The 22,002-nt window shown below is 45.5% G+C and overlaps 1 protein-coding gene across 1 annotated transcript in view; it reads right to left on the reverse strand.

Annotated features, from left to right (window-relative positions):
• Window positions 1-1,435: 1,435 nt before the first annotated feature.
• Window positions 1,436-22,002, reverse strand: part of LOC133345849 (mitogen-activated protein kinase kinase kinase 13-like) — a 138,441-nt gene continuing 117,874 nt past the window's right edge. Inside the window, 10 exon segments of the mRNA XM_061556872.1 lie at window positions 1,436-5,749; window positions 7,117-7,510; window positions 9,054-9,121; window positions 10,740-10,890; window positions 10,892-11,494; window positions 12,174-12,311; window positions 12,788-12,904; window positions 13,528-13,637; window positions 17,199-17,307; window positions 21,288-21,446. Coding sequence (XP_061412856.1) covers window positions 5,663-5,749; window positions 7,117-7,510; window positions 9,054-9,121; window positions 10,740-10,890; window positions 10,892-11,494; window positions 12,174-12,311; window positions 12,788-12,904; window positions 13,528-13,637; window positions 17,199-17,307; window positions 21,288-21,446 — 1,936 coding nt within the window. The 3' untranslated portion in view covers window positions 1,436-5,662.

Raw genomic sequence — 22,002 nt, forward strand, 5'->3', positions numbered from 1 at the left:
CCACCCAGCGTGATGAATGCCCTCTCCTGCTCATCAGGTGAGCATTGTTCCAATATAATAATCGAGTTAACCCCACAAAAAGCGGCGAATATGTAAAACGCCGACTCCTTCATCGTCTGTAACAAGAGAGTTAACACCGATAACCTTCCTTCAATAAATATCCTGAAGCTGAAGATCAGTGCAAGATAACTGCATTTGCAAATGCGATTTGTAATTTGCATCCTTACCCACGAATTGATATTTACATTTTAATGTGGACGTTTATTGAGGGACTGTGTGCTGTCTTGGTGTGGTCTTGGACTGTTCTTGTTGTTGTTTCGCTGCCTTGCCCAAGCTGGGGAGTTGGTGTACTTATGCAATTTGAACTTATAAATTTGATGTATTTTAGCGATTTACTTACCTTCCCTATACTTTGCACTCCTATCGTTATTTGTATGTTCTGTTGTTGCCACTTTCTGACCCGCCCCTTCTGTAAATCTGTGAAAAAAGAGTTTAATAGCTCATCTGATTTCTCCAGGATAAATAAAGATTCTGATTTTGGTTGTGCTGGATTGCCCCATGTAACATTGAATCTGTCATATCCCAAGAACTGCAATGAAAAGTCACGTTGATATATTGTTTGAAACATGGAGATCTCAATGTACAATGTGAAAATTAGCAGGACCGGCAAAACTATTCACCTGCTAACAGGGACTGTTGAGTAGTGAAGGGCCCCATGGTGGCGGGATGTTAACTTCTTCACCTGGTCTACAGGAGGTCCGTGGGTTCGATCCCGACCCTGACGCCTTCTGTATATTTGGAGTTTGCAATGTTCTTCCCGTGTTCGCATGGATTTTTCTCCAGGTCCTCGGGTTTTCTCGCCTTCACATTGAGAATCAACGTGCGTTTAGAGTATTTGGCTGCGATACATTTGCACGTGATTATTAGCCACTCTGTTGAGCTATCATTTGTGGATGGGTCGCTTCTGATAAAGAGCTATATAGCTCAGTGGGCCTTACCTGGTAAAACAAAAATATTGATTTAAAACTTCTGTGACTGCAGGGATTCATATTCTTGGATATTTTGGTAAAGTCATCACGTAGAAGGGAAATAATAATAAAAATAGTAAAAAAAAAAGACAATAATAATTCTCACGACGTTTCGACTGCAACATAAGCAATCATCATCAGGTGTGAAATCCACAGCAAGAAAAAAGAATGATTGCTTGTGTTGCAGTCGAAACGTCGTGAGAATTTTTATTGTTTTATATATTTTATATTATTATTTCCCTTCTATGTGACTTTACAGAAAGATCCAACAATATAAAACAAAAATAGTTGAATAGTTTCGGTTTAATTTAGTTATACATCCACTTCATATTCATGTAGGCTGTAAAAAGTAATTGTAGAGGAATATCGTGCCGCATGAACACAGCCAAACCAGTATAAATCACTCGTTCTGAACCATAGTTTTATTCTGTCATGCAAAATATTTCCAACTCTTTCTTTGGGCCATCTGACATACTGTTCACAAATATTTAACACATATTCACAGTCGTGTGTGCTCAGATATGTACAACTATCATGTCTATATTGCGAATAAAACAAAAAAAATAAAGAAATGTAACTTTCGGCCTTTCCGAAGAAATGCTTACAATTAATTTGGAAGACCCTTTTGGACCTGTAAATAATTAAAATAAATTATTTGGAGTGAAAAAATTCAATAAAAATCTTAAAGCTACGCACATAATCTGTTCTAAAGAGGTACTAGGTTGAAGTGTCAAATATATCATCCAACATGTAGGCCAGCTACTAAATAAAATACTGCATATATATAAAAACAAACCTCCAAATGAAAAATCTTCCATCACAATTCCTGCACCAGCTTTAATTTGCATTGCTGATGTTTAGCAACTCCTGCAGTTCCGCGTGCATAAATCAAAAAGGAAAGAGTTTTACAGTGACGCGAATATAAATTGCTAAGCCATACACACAACAATGCACTTCACCGGCAGCCCGTATGGTTTTGATGTGGTACGGCACATACAATGGGTGTTTTAAGTGAAACCCACACTTACCAGAACGAGATGCATTCGTGAATTTAACATCCAAAGTTTACAACCGTCACCCCGTCCTCTCCCAACTAATACGTGTGAAACGTGGTGTGAACTTGGAGACAACTCACAACAAAGTCGTCCAGACAAATCCATGGGCAACGGAGCCCTGGATGTTTGTGTTTGTTTATCTGGCCACTGTAATGCAACATCTTGTGTAGACAAACGCTACTTTAGTTTGTGGCCACTGGGCACAAAAGCGAATGGTGTGTAAGAGAAGCCCATCAAGAAACGTCGTCAAGTTGTCCGACTATAGCATCGCAAATTTAAATCACCCCAGGATTATTTGATTCATAAATATAACAAAAACATGAAACAGTACACAATGCATAACTTTATACTCGCACAAAATAGCAATGTTTGTGTCCAATTCAGTCTCGGAGAAGATGATGTATGAACGATTGTAAACAACAACAGCAACAACAACAACAAAAATGAACGTTTATAAACTGAAATTTACGTACGCTAATTAAATGTACAAACAAACAAAATACGTTTACATTTTGTTTGGCTATGTTCATTGGCTATGCTCACACGTGGAATGCATTCTAAAGGCAAGTTAGCTTTGTTGGACAACTCGACAGCAGTGCATTTGTGCCAGCCCACGCGCCAGTGAAAAGGTTTAACGCAATGCCACCCACACAGTGCTGCTGCTTGCTGATGCTGCGCAGCCCAGGGTGGAAAGTGCTTCCTCAGGTTGGGAAGCACCGCTCTTGTCGCCCTTCAGCATATCTGGCGCTAAGCTTCTCGTTGTTCATGCCCGACAGCCGGGTGACAACTAATTTTACGTAAATATCCGCCGGACATCATCTGTGTGTTTTGGTGTGGATTTATCTAAACGTTTATGTTCACACTACTGGTGCACACAAACTGCACTTGCACTCTGGATTATTATGTTTTGGCTTGCTTAGACTGGTAGAGCAGTTAGACCAGACTCTTCTTTAGCTTATTAATTATATTCTAAGGGGTCAATATCATAATTTGAGTCATCCGACCACTATTCTAGGTTGGTGAATGTTTTTGATGATCGGGGTGAAAGAAATGTAGCCAGACGAGATATTTCTACGCATATTGTCGTGGATTTGTGTTACTTTGCATCTTGCATATGGATGCTTCTGCCATTGATTGTTTCCGTTACAAATGTTGCCGACAAAGGGAGCTGCCAAGTCTTGACAACACCGACAACGAAGCAGCGGCACGAGCACTGACACGAGGCTGTATATACAAGGCCTCCACTGGCTCACCTCAACGTGATCATGTGAGTGCAGAGGATGGGTTCAGTGGGATGAATGTAGAAATGCAAAGTTGTAAACATTGGCATTTAAATGTAATGGACATGTGACACGAGTTTAGACTGCATTTGAACACCCAACGAAGAAGCATATTTTGGCTCCGTATTTAACGTTATATTTATACACCTTTTTTCCCCAATGCATTTTCACAGGATTTGGGTTAGCTTTTACAGGAAAGCAGCACCACCTCTGATGACGGGTGAAACAAAGCATTTGACGAGAACCAATGTTTGATAGCTATTTACAACGATGAGTAGAAGATTGGAATTTCAGGATCTTTAACTGTGGACAGGTTTCACCCAGCAGCAATCCTGCAACCACATGGCCCCAGATTTGACCGACAGGACCCCCCCCCCCTCCCCTTTGCACGGAGGGTTGGGTGAATATCAAATTCCTCAACCAATCTTTTAACTCTTGTAGAGTCAACGGAGTAGTAACAATACACGCAGGTAAAAGCACAGTTCTGCCATGTCTTGCTCAACGCTACCGCTGGCGGAAGGCTCTGGAGAGCCCTTCTGGAGATGGTGTTTTGGCCTACGCTTATGCGCGGGCCAGACGTCTTGGAAGAGGTGGGAGTCCCCAGACTTTACCCCACCACACGCAAACCTGTCAATAAACGCATCCGTTTGCACTGCAGGGTGGACCAAGGCCATGGAGGGTGATTTAAGAAACTTGCCCCATTGTTTCAACTGCCACACCGGGAGATTGAACCGGTGACCTCTGGGATCACAAGTCCAGTGTGCTGACCGTTACACCACTGTGGCAACATCCCAACTATCTATCTTATATATATTTATATAGCAGCATCTTATTCCAAGGGGCTGTACGACAACTATAAAATTGTACATAAGATGATAGTGCTTGGGATAAAGAGTGGGGTTATTACTAAAAGTGGCGGTATAGTTATGGTGAGAGTTATGAGAAAATGTGGGAGTGGTTAAGGAAGAGTTGGGGTAAGCCTGGTCGTAGCTGGGTGGTGCGGGCAGGGAGTAGCAGTAGGGGTAGTGATAGGGGTTGAGGTAGTGAGTGGGGTTGGGGTAGTGATAGTGAAAGGGGTAGTGATAGGGGTTGGGATAGTGATATGGGCTGGGGTTGTGATATGGGTTAGGGTAGTGATAGGGGTTGCTGTAGTGATAGGGGTTGGGGTAGTGATAGGGTTAGGGGTAGTGATAGGGGTCGTGATAGGGGTTGGAGTAGGCCTGATCTTAGCTGGGGGTCAGGAGCAGGGAGTAGCAGTAGCAGCAGGATGGGCTAGGGGAGAATAGATGGGGTTGCTTTCAGGGAGGCATGGCAGCAGGTTAGTGAAGACGATATAATGTTATATTGGGTTCACCTTGTGGTATTGTTCAGAAAAGCTTCCAAGGTTCAAGCTTTAGAGAAAAAAAAATTACCAGGGAGATTCCACGAAGTGTTCCTGCCAAAGGCTCATGCATGAAAACTGAACACTGCCTCTGCGCTTCCAGCGAAACAGCTGTACCCAATGAGGAGTGGACGTGGACTTGCGCAAAATTTTCCTCTTTTCATCGAATAGTTCTTATGTCCTCCACTTCAACGCCCGAGAACAGCGTCGACCACCTCATTCCACACGCAGAGCTAGGGTTCAATACTGCATCGCATTCGCACGATGAGGGCATATACGTGACTGATTCATCCGGCGGAGGGAGCAAACCTACGATACATTCATCTGCTTTCCCCTTAACAGATTACAATCGAGCATCACTTTTATAACTCTGGCAAAACAATCAGCTCCGTTTTCCAATAAACGCAATTCGGGGACAACACGCAATGTGTTTCACCCTTCCCATCAATGCCCTGCATGTGTGTGTTTTGTATACGATCCCTGAAAAAACCCCTTCACGACAAAATGCCCATCGTTTTGGCTATACATAGCGAGCGTGACACATTATATAGCGGAGGGGGGGGGGGGCATGACTGACGCTTGGCAACCGTCATGATGTGAAATGCAGTGCGAGACGTGTACCAGCTTGGCCAATGCCGAGAGCATCGTGGGGTTTGAAGCGGCACGGCATTTAAGCGGCGCGGCGTGGTCAGCCATACTCTATACGATGGCATCCCCATCGGACACGTGCCCGTGATAAACCGAAAACGTCTCCATCTGCTTGCCGTTCCTTGCCGTTCCTCGGTGACTTGCATGGATAACAATCTCCCGTTGTTATCCAGGTGCATTCGTGAATGTTATTAATGACAGCAGTCGGTCCGTGCAGCCACAGGCAGCAGTAATCGATGGTCTCGTAGGCTGCCCGGCTCAGGGGAGGCTTCACCAAGTTGCAGAAGACCCGGACCCCTTCGCGGTGGCAGATTCGGGGCATCCCTCTCCGTCGGAGAATTCAAACTGCATCGTATTCTGCAACAACAGCAAAAATACACAAGTTGTGTTTAGCTTAATTTGTGCCCGTTTTTGTTTCACACAACGTACGAGTTAGTTTTGACTGCCAGCAGCGTTGAGAAGATCACGAAATGCTGACTCTTATTTGAATCACTGCCCGGGATTTCTCTTTAGGAGGACATGCGCTCGACCGTTACCACAACAGTGCCAAATGGAATACTTCACTTGAGCCAGCAATTGAACTCAAACGCAAAGAGCAGTGCTGCTCCTCATCGTTCACTACTCGCGTGAACGCTCGCCAATCACACATGCAATAAAAAATAATAAATCCCTCAGACCTTGGTGTGAGCAATTAAAGCAAAATTGAGATACATAGAGGATGTTTTTGATGTAGTTACTGGTGACCAGGCTGGGGCAATGTAGCTCTGCATGAGAAGATATTTTTTACTTGGCATGAGTCAAAGGTTTTACCCCAGGATTTCAACAGTGCGCAGAAGCCTGGTACAGCAATTCATCTAAGTAACTATTTTCATTTTATTTGACTAGGTAAGGCCTATTGAGCTATATAGCTCTTTTTCAAAAGTGACCTGGCCACAAATGATAGCCCAACGAAGTGGCTTATCATGTGGAAATGTATAGTAGCCAAATACTCTAAATGTATGTTTCTAAATGTGGAGGGAAAAACCAGAGGACCCGGCGAAAAATCCATACGACCACAGGGAGAACATGCAAACTCCAAATATACGGCAGGTGTCAGGGTTGAGATCGAACCCACGACCTCCTGTATACCAGGCGAGGTAGTTAACATCTCACCACCGTGGTGTCCCTCATCTCGTTAAGAGACCGTTGTTCCCCCTGCTTGTCCATGGCAGGTCAATGTAGATTACTTGGTGACTGCAGAGATAGTCCAGGAACCAGTGAGGACCGCAATGCCACTGACGTGACCCGTAACTTGGCCAGTGCATGCAGGCTTTATCGAATTGCATGTGTCAAATTTTTAAATGGATAATCTGATGATCGTGGTATGAACATTTACCTACAACGGTGAATACATTTCTTTTTATATATTAAAATATATTATTAATAAAATAATATATACTTTTATGAATGCCATGTTGACACAAGTGGAAGGCTATGTTCATCTCAGTTGATGGTTGAGAGTCAGTGATAGAAATTCCATAATTCCTATCTTAGTTTCCTACATAGTTATACCAATTTTATAGATCCCCAGAAGGACACACAGGCTGAGTTGACCCCACCACCCGACCTAGATTTGACCGTCCAATTTTGAGAAGAGCAACTCTCTTGCGTCGTAGCCTCCCAGCCAGTTCAAAAGCGAACGCAGAAGTCAAACAAGCGGCGATCGCGCCGCACAAAGCGGGCACCTCCGCAAAGTGGTCCTGCGAGGCGGCGGCCGTCTGCCCGAGCGAGATCTGCGTCTTGACACGCCGCACGACGCGCTCCTTCTCCGAGAGGCCGTCCGATGCGGTCGAGAGGGCGTCCAAGGAGAGGTCGGGGGTGCGGCGACCCGGCGGCGGCTCAGGGGAGACGCGGCCCTTCCGGGACGACCCTGACCCGGACCCGGACCCCGAGCCCGAGCCCAGGCCGGCGCCGCCGCGGCGGCGGTGGTTGTGGTGGGCCGGCGTGGGGCCGGTGCGCGAGTCCGTGGTGGCGCCCGGCGAGCGGTCGCTCGTGTTGCCCTCCTCGCCGTCCGACGCCGAGGGGTTCTCGGAGCTGATGGTGGAGTACGACTGGCAGCTGCTTACGCAGCGCGCCGGCCTGGCGGTGAGGAGGGGGGAGGGGTGGGCGGAGGGAAGAGACACAATTGCAGCGAACGACAGGAACCGATACTCATCCAGAAGGTGATGAAAGATGATACAAATGCTGAGTGTATTTATGTTTAGGAGGAATCTGGACAGGTCTGGTGTTAAGCATAATTGCCAATAGACCACGATGAATCGTAAATCAATTCGGTATCTATACTGATATCAATACAGTAATACCCTGGTTTACATCAGGGGGGGATGCATTTCTGAAAGGTGAGATGATGAATATCGAAACGGCGTAAATCAAAGCAATTTACAGGCTAGGTAGAGGCGAAGGCCGAGAGGCAACAGATTCGAGAAAGGACGGACGATGCTGTCAGTGATGTAAGTGTGGGGGTTGAGGCGACGCAAAACAGGTGGTGGTGTTAATAATGTGACAATGTATTTGCAAAACGACATTAAACACGTCACTTAAAAGGTGAGACGTAATTCGGGGTATTACTGTACCATGAATTGTATATATATATGTAATGTAGTTCTCAGAGACACCATCTTGTTCAGTTATATGTATATTTATTATAAGTAAAGTCCGCCGACTCACTGAAAGCTTAACGAGTAACCACGAGTGACTATATACACTTGGGTAACTTAGACAACTCTATTATTCTGAGACAACATAACTCTAGCCTTCCAAGACTACAAGGTGCCCACTCCAGGATGATGAAGACGACCCGCTCCAAGGTGACGGCGGCGACGGCAGTTCCCCCACAACAGCAGCCCTGAGCCCCGGTCCGCGCCGGCTTTTATCCCCCTCACGACCTGGCCACGCCCCTATTCCCGAACCCTCTCTCACCGCATCTGGCCCTGTCTGTCTCTGCCCTTATGACAATTTACGACCATTAGGTCCTGTGCTTCCCCTACCGTGAACCTGCCAAAGCTTGTCGCATCAATCATTATTAGCAACCGCTTAGGTCCCACATTACCCTACCGTACCCAGTCTGTTCTCGTTACGTTAATTAGTAACCATGGCCACGGGGAGCCGTACTGTCCCTACATCACCCCGTACTGTCCTTACATATATACAAATATATGTATATACAATTTACAGACCTGAAATTCATAGTTTCATGGTACAATAACTTTTAAATATATAATAATCAATGACTCCATTTAAAATATATAACGTTGATGTGTGTTATGAGTGAAATTAGTACTTAATGATAATGGGAACTCTTTGTTGTTTCTTAACAACGAAAGCTTTGTTGTTTTTGGCTCTCTTCACTCTGCGGAAGGGCGATTAGGGGATAACTTTTTATTTATTTTACCAGATAAGGCCCACCGAGCTACATAGTTATTTTTCAGAAGCGACTTAGCTTCTGTGGAGGGAAAAACCGGAGGACCCAGAGAGACATCCACGCGGCCACGGAGAGAACATACAAACTCCAAATATACAGGCGCCAGGGTTGGGATCGAACCCACGCCCTCCTGCATACCAGGCGAGGTAGTTAACATCTCCTAGCCACCGTGGCGCCCTAAGGCTGCAATGTGAGGCTGACCTCTGCCTGCGTGGGAAGTCCACTTCACTGTCCACCTCTCCCTCCTCCTCCGAGGAGTCCAGCGCACCCTGCAGTTACATCAAAAACATTCAACATAAAACAGGCATCATCCCGTATTTCATCTTCACCCATTGCACACTGCGGTTTTTGTTTTGCGACACATAATAAAAGAGAAACTGGCACAAATATTCCAAAGCGAGACCCTCTTAAAATTCTTGAAAGTCAGTGAGACTTTTCAGGAATCATGAATTCACATTATCGCCATCCTTGTCATACCGTGTCGCCTTCTCAAGCTCTGTCCCTGATCACATCTCCTCGCCCAATTCCCAGCCAACATAATCTTGGCACACCGTCAGTAGCTCGAGTCTCGTTAGATGCTTTACGAATGGAATTGTACCGTTGTATTAGCGTGTGTATAAGCTGCATTCACATCACGGTACAACAATAAAGAACGTCTAGTTTTGTAAAGCTAGCAGCAAGCCCAACTGTTAGCACTTTGTATGGCCACCGTTAATGCCATTAGCCTCCATGTAGCGAAGCAAATTGAGTTGTTTTGGTAATATTTTCTCAGAGCGAAAAATCTGGAGCTCACAGTCTTATCAGAAAGTATTTACAGCGATACCTTTACTTTTGTCCACTTGACTTTTGTCACTTCGCTCTTTCGACCGTTTTCAATTATAACCAGATTTAAAATTTCGTCCACGTGCTTTCCTCTTTCGTCCGATTTCATCCCAAACCTTCCACGACGTTCGCGCCACGCGTCATCTTTTTCGTTCAATCTTTGAATAGAAGTCGTTCGGTGAGCATCTCTTATATTTGTGTTTATTCATATATTATTAATACTGTACTTATTTCTGTGATTATACTGCAAACAATTCATAGTTATTTTTGTGATAACAGTACAATACTACAGTGTTCATAGTTATTTTCTTGATTATAAAACACGTGTACAGTATTGTTTATTTACTTAGTTTTGTTTAATTATTCTTACGTTTATTTTATTTCTGTTTATTTAGGTTGCGCACGCATGTGTCATATAGTTACTGTAGTTATTTGCATGTACGTTTTTATATTTACTGTAGTTATTTGCATGTATGTTTTTCGCCGGCCAAAATAAATTTGCAAGCTAAATAAAGTCTCTGCCTTGACATTCGTTAATTTTTAACATTCGTCCATGCTCTGGTCCCTAACCAGACAAAAGTACGAGGTATTCCTGTAAATGAGGATAATATTCTCATGCCTTTAAAAACAATGAACCCCTAGATTGAGGGTGTTTTGGGGACTCCACCCACGGGCTGAAATTAAATATTTCAACAAGTGATTCAGTTGAAACATTATTGGTTGAGCTCAGTGGAATCACATGGAAGTGGATTATCATTATTAAAAACGTACATTTGTTAAATCTCTAATTAAGTGAAGACATTTGTATTCCAATGTATTTGTGGGGAAGTTTCATTGTGGGCGAGTTTGCCTTTACACACAGCGGCCACTGCATAGCAGCATTAGTCATTCATAATATATACACACACTGGGTTAATGACGAATATCAAACTATTAAAAACGACATGCAAATTTGTTCAGAGCTAAGTGCACCGACCAATACGCTACCTACTCAGCCACATGTATACTACTGGACTGCATCAAGACGCAACCACGTGGTCTGTCAGTAGGAGGTGTCCGCCGTACCAATCTGCGCTCTTTCCGGCCGCTGGTGCAAGACTTGCGAGCGAGCACGAGCGGGCTGTGCCGGTCAGCCGGGAGCCTCCGCGGACTCCGTGGACTCTGGCCCCTCTTAGCGATGATCACGGGGCTCAAGTCTACCGCCTCCTGCGATGCAAGCAGCAGCAGAGGTGGTGGCGGCGGCGGCGATGGCGGCACGCTCAGGCGAACGCGCCGCAACATTCGCCGTCTCGTTCCCATCGCAGTATCCGTCCAGGCGCCCCTCCAGGCTCCTGCTCTTCTTGAGCGACTCGCAGGAATGACAGGAGCCCGCTGCCGCCCGTCCCACGGTGCCATCGCCCGCGGCCGCGTCTCGCCGCGCCTCCGACTCCAACACGGAGCAGATGAGGTCGGGGCTGGAGCCGACCAGCCGGCCGGGCAGCCTCAGCGACGCGGGGCTCCGGAGTGCCGCACCCGAGCCGAAGTAACGCAGCGCGGCACGGCGCGTGTCGGAGGTGTCCTCCCCGGAACAAGGAGCAATGCGGCTGTCCGCATTACGATCGTCGTCGTCATCGTCGTCGTCGTCATCGTCGTCGTCGTAATCGTCTTCGCGGATGGGACTCGTCTTCGGGCTGCAGGCAAAGTCGGCGTGCCAGCTGCGACCGTAGGGGCGCTTGGGCCGAGGTTTTCCGCGCAGCTGGGACTTGCCGCGGCTGGAGGGCAGGTGGACGGGCACCGAGTCCAGACTGCGGGAGATCACCTCGGCTCGCAGCAGATCTGGCCTGGGGCGGTGAAAAAGGTGGCAAAACAACGGCGTGAAATTTTTCAATTTTATTGGGCAAGATAAATGTCTCTCAGTGTTAATGTACGCCAAGGTGTGTAATGCATGCCAAGGTGTGTGTTTGAGTTGCATGACATTATGTTCATCATGGTCACTACATATTAGGCTGATCCAGACATCAGCCAAGCAAGATTAAAGTTAGCCCATTGCACTATTTTCAGTTATAAAGTAGTATTTAACGACAATATACATGTTGTGGGTTTTTCATATGATGGCATGATGCTTACATGTGTTTCATTTTAGCATGTATTCTGTTCACACCATTTGAACAGTTACCTCCACAGGCGAGCAACACGGCAGCATAATAAACGGCTTAGCTTATGGCTACAACAAGGAAGCCAATGAGAGGGCTTTGTGGGGCAGCAGGTGACCCACAGTATGCACTGGTGAGCCCTACCTATGGCTGCGGCGGGGGGAGCACAGGTAGGGTGCGGGGGGCACATGTTTACGAGTGCGACGTCACCGTGACGTCGTCACGCACGCGCGGCGTCTCCGCACAGCTTCACGGGTGCAGCTCACAGGTGCCCTGTTCTCTCGGCTATTCGTGCCCCCAAAAACCTCGAGTCCGCTGACACCGCCGCCCTTGTGAGAGGAGCCAGCGAGGGAGTGCCGCCCGTTACCTGCGGGTGTACTGGGCCCCCTTGCCGGTGGTTGACCTCTTCTTGATGAGGCGCTCCACAGCATTGGGGCGGAGGGCGGGCCGGTCCCCGTGGCGCTTGTAGAGGCCCGGGTACTTCTTATCCAGGACCTGCTCTCGTCTGGCGAATTAGGGAAAAAACATACGCAATACACGTTAACTCAATGTAGCCTGCCTGGTAGTTGGGTCCATAACAATGTGTGTGTGTGGTGGTGTGTACGTATGTATGTTGAACTTCTTACGCACCGTACGTAGCCAGCCGTGCTCGAGGTTGTCTACGTACGGTTTGTTTGTATGCAAGTGTTCATACGTTCTAGATTTGAAGCTTTCGTGACTGCAAGGATTCATAATCTTAGGTTTTTTCGGTAAAGTCACGTAGGTAAAACATCAAAATTAATAAAAATAAAAATTAAATTAAATAAAGATCACGACTTTGCCTCCGAAACGTCGTGATCTTTATTTTATTTTATTTTTATTAATTTTGATGTTTTACCTACGTGACTTTACCGAAAAAACCTAAGATTAGTGTTCATACGAGCGACTGTGCGTGTGAGCGAGTGAGAATGTGCGAGTGTGCGTGAGCAGTGCCCTCCCTACCTGACAAGATCTTTCTCCCGCACCTCCAGCTGCAGCATGATGGTGCTCAGCTCCATGTAGAGGTTGTTGGCTCGCTCCAGCTTGCGTTCGTAGTGGTCACGTACGTCCAGAGCGTGCCTGAGGAGGGAAAATAACAACAACCGCTATGAACAAACACTTGATTTTTTTTAGTATGCAAATGTAATCAATTACTTAATATATTTCAATCATTTAATGATCCCAGAAGGTTAGTAAGTAAAGGGTTAAGGTTCAGTAATGCCTGCTCAGTGTTGCGTACAATTTTTTCAAAAGACGAAGCCCTGCAATTGCCACTGCTGGTGTAAGGACCTCCGCTGTAGGGAGCTCTACAGAGCTTCTCTTTATGTTATTTTAGCCTCATTCCTCACACTGGCCAGACATTCTGGAAGAGGAGGGAGAACCCAGAATTGACCGCACCACACACGAACGACTCCGCCGACTAACTGTGGTGCACCTAATTCATGCTGCTGGGCGGACAGTGGCGAGGGGATTCACCAAACCGTGCCAGGAAACTGAATCGGCGCCCTCTGGATTGCTGCTAGTAAACGTCCATGCGTTAATCCACTTCGTTGAGCTATTAGCTATAGAGCTCAGTGGACCTTACCTGGTAAAATAAAAAATAGTTTAGTTTGCATCGTTTAAAGTCCAGCGCGTCAACCATCGCACCGCGACGGCTTCCCTCGGCACGCCAAGTCGGTTGAACAACGTGGAACGAGGGTCACCTGAGCTCTTCTCGCCTCCTCTTGATGAGCTCTTCGTCCAGCCTGTGGATGCACGCCCCCTCGCTCCGGATCTTCTCAAAGTGGTTCTTCACCTCCTCGCGCCACTCCACCTGCAAGTGCACATGCGGGAAATAAAGGCCAGTGCAAGGCGCTTCACGCGCGTCTTTACGGTGTGTGTGTCGAGCCATCGTGGATGAGCGACTTTCACAGGGGCAGAGGAGACCGTATCCAGCGGCATCACTATGGGGGTTGGGTGTCAGCGTTATGCGACGCATAGGGGCCCAGTCGGCCACAAGAGGGCTCCCGAATCAACGGATAAACAAGTAACAGAAATGTGTTCAGAAAAACAAATTAAACGAAAATATATTCCAATAATTTCAACATAAATGACAAAAAACATTGTTACAAATTTTAAAAAATATTTCCGAAAAATACTACCGGTGTTTGTAACTGAACACGATTTAATCAGTCTGCATTAACCACAAGTACGTGTGGTTAATGAAGACTTGATCCCTTGCAAAAGGTTTATATTAGGTGTTTGAACATCTTAACAAATGCTATATTGCCAGAAAGGGTAAAACGTATTCTTATTTTTCATACTATGATACTGCTAAAAAGGCCCCATGATTTAGACTTTTTTTTGCTAACTGACGTCCGCATGAACATAAGACGCACGATAACACAACTCTGAGTGTTGTACCTTTAAATCTTTTAATAATAACTGTCACCGTGAGACTGTCTTCCTCTAAACCAAATACACGATGCAAGTAAAATAATACACATATAAAGTTATAGCCTACGTATTATTGCATACCGGTTTAAAACCATCCGTAGCTATCTCAGTAAAAGGGAGTCGGGAGAAAGGAGGGTAGTCGGGGAGACCCCACAGGCGCATCTTGCATAGCCCCCCCCTCCCCCCCGTTGAAACAGGTCGTTTTGTTGTTTTGGTGGCCCAGCCACCTCACATTGGAGGGGGCATGTTAATCACGAGACTAAAGAGGCACCGCTAATTTCTCTTTCAGGTATCAGGGAAACCGTGCGACATTGCTAACATTGCACTACTGTTAAGTTGGGCACCTCCGTATCGGCTGAAATTTAGGAACGATTGTGCCCACCGGTAATCCCTGAAGTTTGTATGACACTGTGTTCATATGAATAGACATGTAGTGTAGCGGGTAGCGTGCTGCGCTACGAACCTGGCAAGCCGAGCTCGATTCACGTTCTATGGCCAACACCAATGACGATTATTGGGCCTCCCGTAGGTCAACTCAGCCTCAAATGAGTACCTGGTGCAGGTGTGTAAACATCGCCACTAGGGAGACAAAGGCGGCCGGGCGTGGTGCTGGCCACTCACCCCCTCGTGTGCCATTCCGGCCTCCGTAGGCACTCGCTAACAGCACTTGCCCCAACGGCCTGTTCAGGCTATACAGTGGATTTTTATAGAGATGTATCTCATTCATACACTCGGCTCAAGTTTTTTTTATATACAATCCGCAGTGCATGGATGCTTGTGCTTTTAAAACTAGCTGCTTCCTGCTCTCAGTTTCCCATCAAGATTACAGTATTCCCTTTCCAGACTTGATTGCATTTTTCCAGCTGCTACTTTCTTAATTGTCATCACAACTGCAGTCATGATTCTGAGGTCTTTAGAGCAAAAAAAAAATCAAGTCGCTCTTGAGAAAAATTTCATTAAACTAATTTTTAATTCGGCGTTGCACTGCAGGCAAGCACCGTTGTGCCATCTGTTAGGGTGTGTGTACTAATTACCCAAAATAAAATCGAATTGTGTGTCATATTCAAGTTCGTTTCAATTATGGGTTTATTCTGGTAGGGTCACGTACTAAGGCTCGTAATTTTGTCATTGCTGCTAATCACCAGCTAGTCACATTCTCAGGATTTACCATACTCTTTGGTTCTTTCGGTAAAGTCACGTAGGTAGAAATGAAATTGAAACAAAATGAAATAATTAGCGATGTATGACTGTATGTATTCATGACCATGCGGCGCTCTATTTTGTCATGGTTTTGTAATGACTGTAGTATTAAAGAAACATATACCAACACTTCTGTTTGTTTAAAAAAACAAGTCGTAAATTGCCAACCTTTGATTAGCATGGTGGGCTACTGTACGGCGCCAAAGAAGTTCAACATACGTACATCTATAAACACAATATGTTCATGAAAAACTCGTGAAAAGTTATCAAAATGGACAGGTCCGTCAGTATCTCCACATTCAAGCATTGGGTGGCGATCATCTCAGTTACAGGCCCTAAGTCAAGTAACCGACAACACTCCTGGCCAAATTGCCTGTGATCAGCATAACTGCCAGTTGTTTTTCTTCACACTTGCTTAGCCAGGAAAGTCACACTTAAAACTGAAGTATTTCATGAGGGTAGTGTCCAGTTTTCGCAGCAGGGGGCGTCGTTGCAGCTGAGTGATCCCAAGCGAGTATTTTGAGCCCTGATTACAAAGAGCCTGCCCCTTCGAGGAGAATTACATCGATGTACCACACCTCACTTCCAACACACAGTATCACCCCCGTTGATGTCGGGGATGCGTTCGTGAAAGTTACGACGAAGAATATCGAAACGACGTCAATCAAAGTGATTGACAGGGGAGTAGAAGGTGGTGGTGGAGGCGAAGGCTGAGAGACGACGGATAAGGGAGCGTCCATAAATGACTGTCACGCGATTTTGGACGATTTTTTACTCCCCCCCCCTCCCCGCATCGTCACACGGCGTCACAAAAAGTCAGACCCCCCTCAAATGTGACGTCACAAAGCTTTGCCCCCTCCCCCCCCCGCCTCAAAAAACATATTTCCATTTTGAAAATAAAACAAGCTTCAAATCGCTTTAAACTATTGTCATTGTCGTGCGTATTTAATGTGGCGCTGCACATCGTCACAAATGTCTGACCCCCCCCCCCCACCCTAGGTGCGTGACGTCATTTATGGACGGCCCCTAACGATAAAGGATGGACGATTCTGTGAGCGACGCAAGTGTGGGTTGAGGCGACGGAAATTGGCGAGCGATGCTAATAAAGTGACGAAGTATTTGTGAAACGACATAAAAAAAGGGCGATATATATCGGGGTATTACTGTGCTTGCACGCACAAAATCCCCCAAAGTACGTGGAAGGTAGACAACAAGGTAAACAACAAGATAAACAACAAGGTAAACAAGGTAGACAATAATGTTGGTTAGGGTAAACAACAGGGGGCAGCATTGTCTTTAAGATTACTGTATCTGGAAAAATATAAATACTCGATTACCAACTGGTACTGCATTTGCAGAAATTGTCACACAAGCCCATGTTAGACGTGTCGGGTTTCTGCTGGCAAATGTGACAAGATAAAAATAATACGTAACCATTTTTTTTACGAATAATAATTTAAGCTTATATTTACCCTCGGCAAGCCTTAACGGGTATCAAGACTGGTTTTTAAGGAACGTCCTGCCAAGTTTTGCCAGTCGGGAGGCGATATTACTGCTTGTGTGCGGTCCCGATGAAGCAAATTGCAGGTAATATTCGAGCATTGGGATGTTGGCCAATACCGGTTACTTGTGTGTATTGTTTTAGCCGTGGGAGGAAACCAGGCAACCGATGGATACCCACGCACACCGAGTGAAAGTCTGCGCGTGGGAGAACGTAGCAAGTGTGGAGCACACTCACCTGGGACTGAAAGTACGTCTCCTGTGGTGTGGACAGCAAGTCAGCTGACGCAATGTCCAGGTGCAGCAAGATCTGCCGGAACGAGGGACGGTTTCTGGGCTTGCCTGTCCTGTTTCCACAGAGGACACGGACACGGGGGAAGCATGTACGCTCACGTCATCAGCCCACAGACACTGTGACTATGCCCACGAGAAATCTGAAGGAAAGCCTCCTTCAACCTAATTTGTTTGTTATGGTTTATCTTCCACCATTTGAATAGTACAGAACTCCTCTTCTCCGCCACCCCGTTATCCACGGCTACTATTATCTGTGGGAGCTGGAGTACCGACGAAACTCCTATTATCCGTGGCTCTATTCTTCCTATTAGCCACGCATGATTGTTGAATGGTGTCTGACTACCTGCGTTTTTGTCACGTTTAAGATAAATCGTGATGATTATTTGAATATGAAACACAAATGGCCAGAGAGAGAGACATTGGGAAGTGATGCGGTCAAAGCATGGTGCATGCTGGGCTCCTGCTGTGACCACAGGCGGCACAGATGCCACAAATAGACACAGGGACAAGAAACACAGAGTCATAGAGAGACACCCATAGAGAGATATAGATACACATATAAACACAGAGGCAAAGAGAAACACAGAAATACGGAGGCACATAGAGACACGGAGACAGACATGGAGACACAATGACACACAAGAGAGAGACGAGATACATAAAGACACGGAGGCATACAGAGAGAGAAACAGAGACGCACAGACACGGAGACACCTTTTTCCAATGGTATCAGAAAACATATGAAGATAAATGACAACATCCAGACTGAAGAAAAGTAAATGGTCTTGGGCAGAACATGTCACTGAAAACGATGATAAATTGTGGTGTAAGATTAATAAAGGAGCGACAACCAGGGAATGATGTAACACATCCAAGGGGACGTTAACAGAGGAGATGGAGTGATGAAATCAGCCCGTGTGCAGGTGCTGGATGGATTGTTGCATCGCAAGTGCATGAAAGGTGATGGGCGCTTGGGGAGGCCTTCATCCAGCAGTGGATTGAACGTGGACGATGATGTTGAATATTTGCAGATAAATATAAAATATAACTAGTTATGTTCTTGGTTCTTTCGGTAAAGTTACGTAGAAGGGAAATAATTAAATAATAACAAATTAAACATAATAAAATACAATTCTCGACGCTGTCTTTCCAACAGCCCTGTTCTTCACCTGAGGACGGCTGCTTGCGTTGTGGCCGAAACGTCGTGAGAATTGTATTTTATTATGTTTTATTTTTATTATTTTATTATTTCCCTTCTACGTGACTTTACCAAAAGAACCAAGAAGATGAATCCCTGCAGTCACGAAAGCTTTAAATCGAAAACTAGTTATATGCTGATTTTAGAAAGCCACTGGAGCTATGCACTTTTAAATCGAAATTGGAAAATAATTTCTTTAGAACTACTTTGAGTGTCCTTCCCCGGCACCTCCAATTGGCACGGCTGGCGACGTACTGCATGAAAGTAGTTTAACATACATACTGACTACACACAATCCAGTTTTTTTCATTTAAAGACAATATCCATGAGCTGGCTTTTACATTGTGGTTAAACAAAAGAATGAATTACAGCTTGCTGAAGTCAATGGAATTGATGGCGAAGGCCATCAAGGTAGATCACGATCTAACGATTGGTTAACGTGTGGTACTCTGATTGTGGGTCAGAGCAATTGGAATGGTTTCCATAGCTGTCAACCCATACGGTTTACCCCGTATTCTTGTAGAGGGAAATTGAGTTTTCAGGTCTATACGGCATACAGCTGTTTCAATTCGGGAAAAATAATATATATTTGTCTATTTGTTCGTGTTTCTCCCCTGCGATGGGGCTTTGTAGGATGGACGTTGAGATTTATAAGGGCACGGGGTGAACAATAAGGTCTGAATTGGTCTGTAATAAGGTAGGCACTGATGAGGGGTTGGCAGGTATGGGTATCCCACACTCAGTACATTTCCCATGTGGGTTGCACCGTTCTGGAGTAGGGCTGGATTTAATCACATTTTATTGATGGGAAACATCACATGAAGAAAAATGAACGTGCAATGCTTCACGTTTAAATTACTGATTCGGGAATAAGTATGCACACAATGAAAGTGATTGAAATGTTCTGAATTTAAATCTGAAAATAATAAATAGAATCTGACGTTGGGCCTCAAAATCCAATATCTGAAAAGATTGATCTTAAATGTATCCCGAAAATGTATACGTAGTATATATTGCATATGCAGATTCAGCTAAGTTACCTTTTTTAATACTTTTTTTAAATGAACAGCTGTGTGCTCTAACAAGTCACATTTGTTTAATCTTCCATTAATTAAACAACCATTTTGTCTCCTAAACCTTTACAGCACATTTATGAACGTGATAAAAAAAACATGAATTCGTTAAAATTATGACAAGATTTAAACAAATGCAAACCTGTTGCTTGGTCAAAATGGTTGACCAGAGAGATACAGAGATGAGTTGACCGACTTGACATCGGAGAGTGAATAACATTTACAATAAAACAGTTACTACATTTGTAAGGAATTTGAAGCCTAGGCAGGTTTTTATTATTATTTCAAATTCAGTGTTTAATGTAAATTGTTGTCTCACGTGGTAGATTAGGGTCGTGAACTTGCCGTTGAATTCCGTTTTTTTACTGCCGTTAAAAGGTCCAGGGGCGAGTTTCACGTATGTATATTGTTTGCCTTGCGATTGCCAGAGGATCTCTGAGATCAACTTAACTGCAGACAATGCACTTGCCTGGTAGCTGCACATAAAACAATAATTTTCACTAACCTGCTTCCGTTTCCACCATTAAAACAACCCCCATCTCTTCTGCCTTGCCCATCCTACTGCTGCTCCCTGCCCCCTAGCTAGGACCAGGCCTGCCCCAACCACTATCACTACCCTTATCATTACCCCAACCCCTATCACTATCACTACCCCAACCCCTATCACTACCCCAACCCCTATCACTACCCCAACCCCTATCACTACCCCAACCCCTATCACTACCCCAACCCCTATCACTACCCCTATCACTACCCCAACCCCTATCACTATCACTACCCCAACCCCTATCACTACCACAATCCCTATCACTACCCCAACCCCTATCACTACCCCTATCACTACCCCAACCCCTATCACTACCCCTATCACTATCACTACCCCAACCCCTATCACTACCCCAACCCCTATCACTACCCCAACCCTTATCACTACCCCTAACCCTACCCAACTCTCCCAAACCACTACCCATCTGATCTCCTGTCACCATAACTGCACTATCACTTTTAATAACAACCCCATTCTTTATTATTTCAACCACTATCATCGTATGTACAATTTTATGATTATTGTAAAGTGCCTTGGAATACGGCGCGATATACATCTATGTAAGATAAGAAGATCAAACAAACCCTAAATCCCATGAAAATTGGCAAACATGCCACCAACTATTCACTATGTGGCGATACTTGTAATATACATCAGGATACTTTTAATCCCCTTTATTGTTTTGTTAGTCAATAGATAAATGTCTTAAATGTATTTTTCCATGGTGTATGGGAAGATGAACATGAAATGTGGGCATTGACAAAGAAAATGGAACTACAATTGATGAGTGCACAGAGAAGCATAAAGCGATGCATGCTAGGAATTACACTGGAGGACAGAAAGAACGAAACATGTATTCGACACCAAACACGAATAAAATACGTCGTGTTGACTGTTCAGAAGGTAAGTCAGCTTGGGCAGGGCACGTCGTGGCTTGAAGGGATGATGGCCAGTGGTCAGGACTGGTGACGGAAGAGCAGCTAAAGGAGGGAACGCACCTAAGGGGACGACGGTCAGAGATGGAAGTGATAGCTGTCGCATGACAGCGAGACAGACATTGTGGCATCACAACACTACTTGGGATGGCTTTGGGCATAAGGAAACCCTTTCATCCAGCAGTGAAGAGATCGTGGCCGAAGAGATGAGAAGATGGCATGAAAAGAAATGAGATGATGATCAGGTGTTTCCGGTGTGAAGGCTGCTGCATCTGGTTACCAGCATTGTGTGAGGAGGATCTTGAAGCCATCGGGACAGGATGTGGGCACAGGCAGGTGCAGGCTGTTGCTGCCCACGCCCCAGATGATGGCCGAAGAGTCGACGTCTCTGTACGGGATCTCCCCTGTGAGCAGCTCCCACAGAACCACGCCGAAAGACCTACAGACGCGCGTACAACACACACACACACATACACAAAGATCCTTCACAGTCTTTTAGGACAAGTGCCGTTTCACGAGCACCTATGAAGGCCGAAATGGTACACGAGGTGGGTGGGTGCCCCCCGCCCCCCGCCTGGCCACCTTTGTCTCCCCCAGTGGCGATGTTTACACACCGCACCAGGTACTCGTTTGAGGCAGAGTTGGCCTAAGAGAGGCCCAGGACTGGCTCAGATAATCGTCACTGGTGTTGGTGGCCGTGAGCGGGAATTGAAGTTGCATCGCCGGGTTCGTAGCGCAGTGTGCTAACCACTGCACAATTGCTCCCCAGAAATACACAAGCACCATGCACTAAACACCGCATAAACAAACACAATCATTACACACGTGATCATGAAAGCCACAGAATATTCCCCGTCATAATTTTAGGGGTCACCACAAGCGCGACAAATGCAACGCAGCACCATATCATGTTTCTTGTAAGAGGTCGAGCGTTGTTAACGGTAAACGGTTAGGTGTTACATTGCTAATTTAAAGTCAGACGGCGTCGACGGAAG

This window comes from Lethenteron reissneri, chromosome 23, assembly GCF_015708825.2.
Source record: "Lethenteron reissneri isolate LAM-NWPU_2019-01 chromosome 23, ASM1570882v1, whole genome shotgun sequence".
Classification (NCBI taxonomy): Eukaryota; Metazoa; Chordata; class Hyperoartia; order Petromyzontiformes; family Petromyzontidae; genus Lethenteron; species Lethenteron reissneri.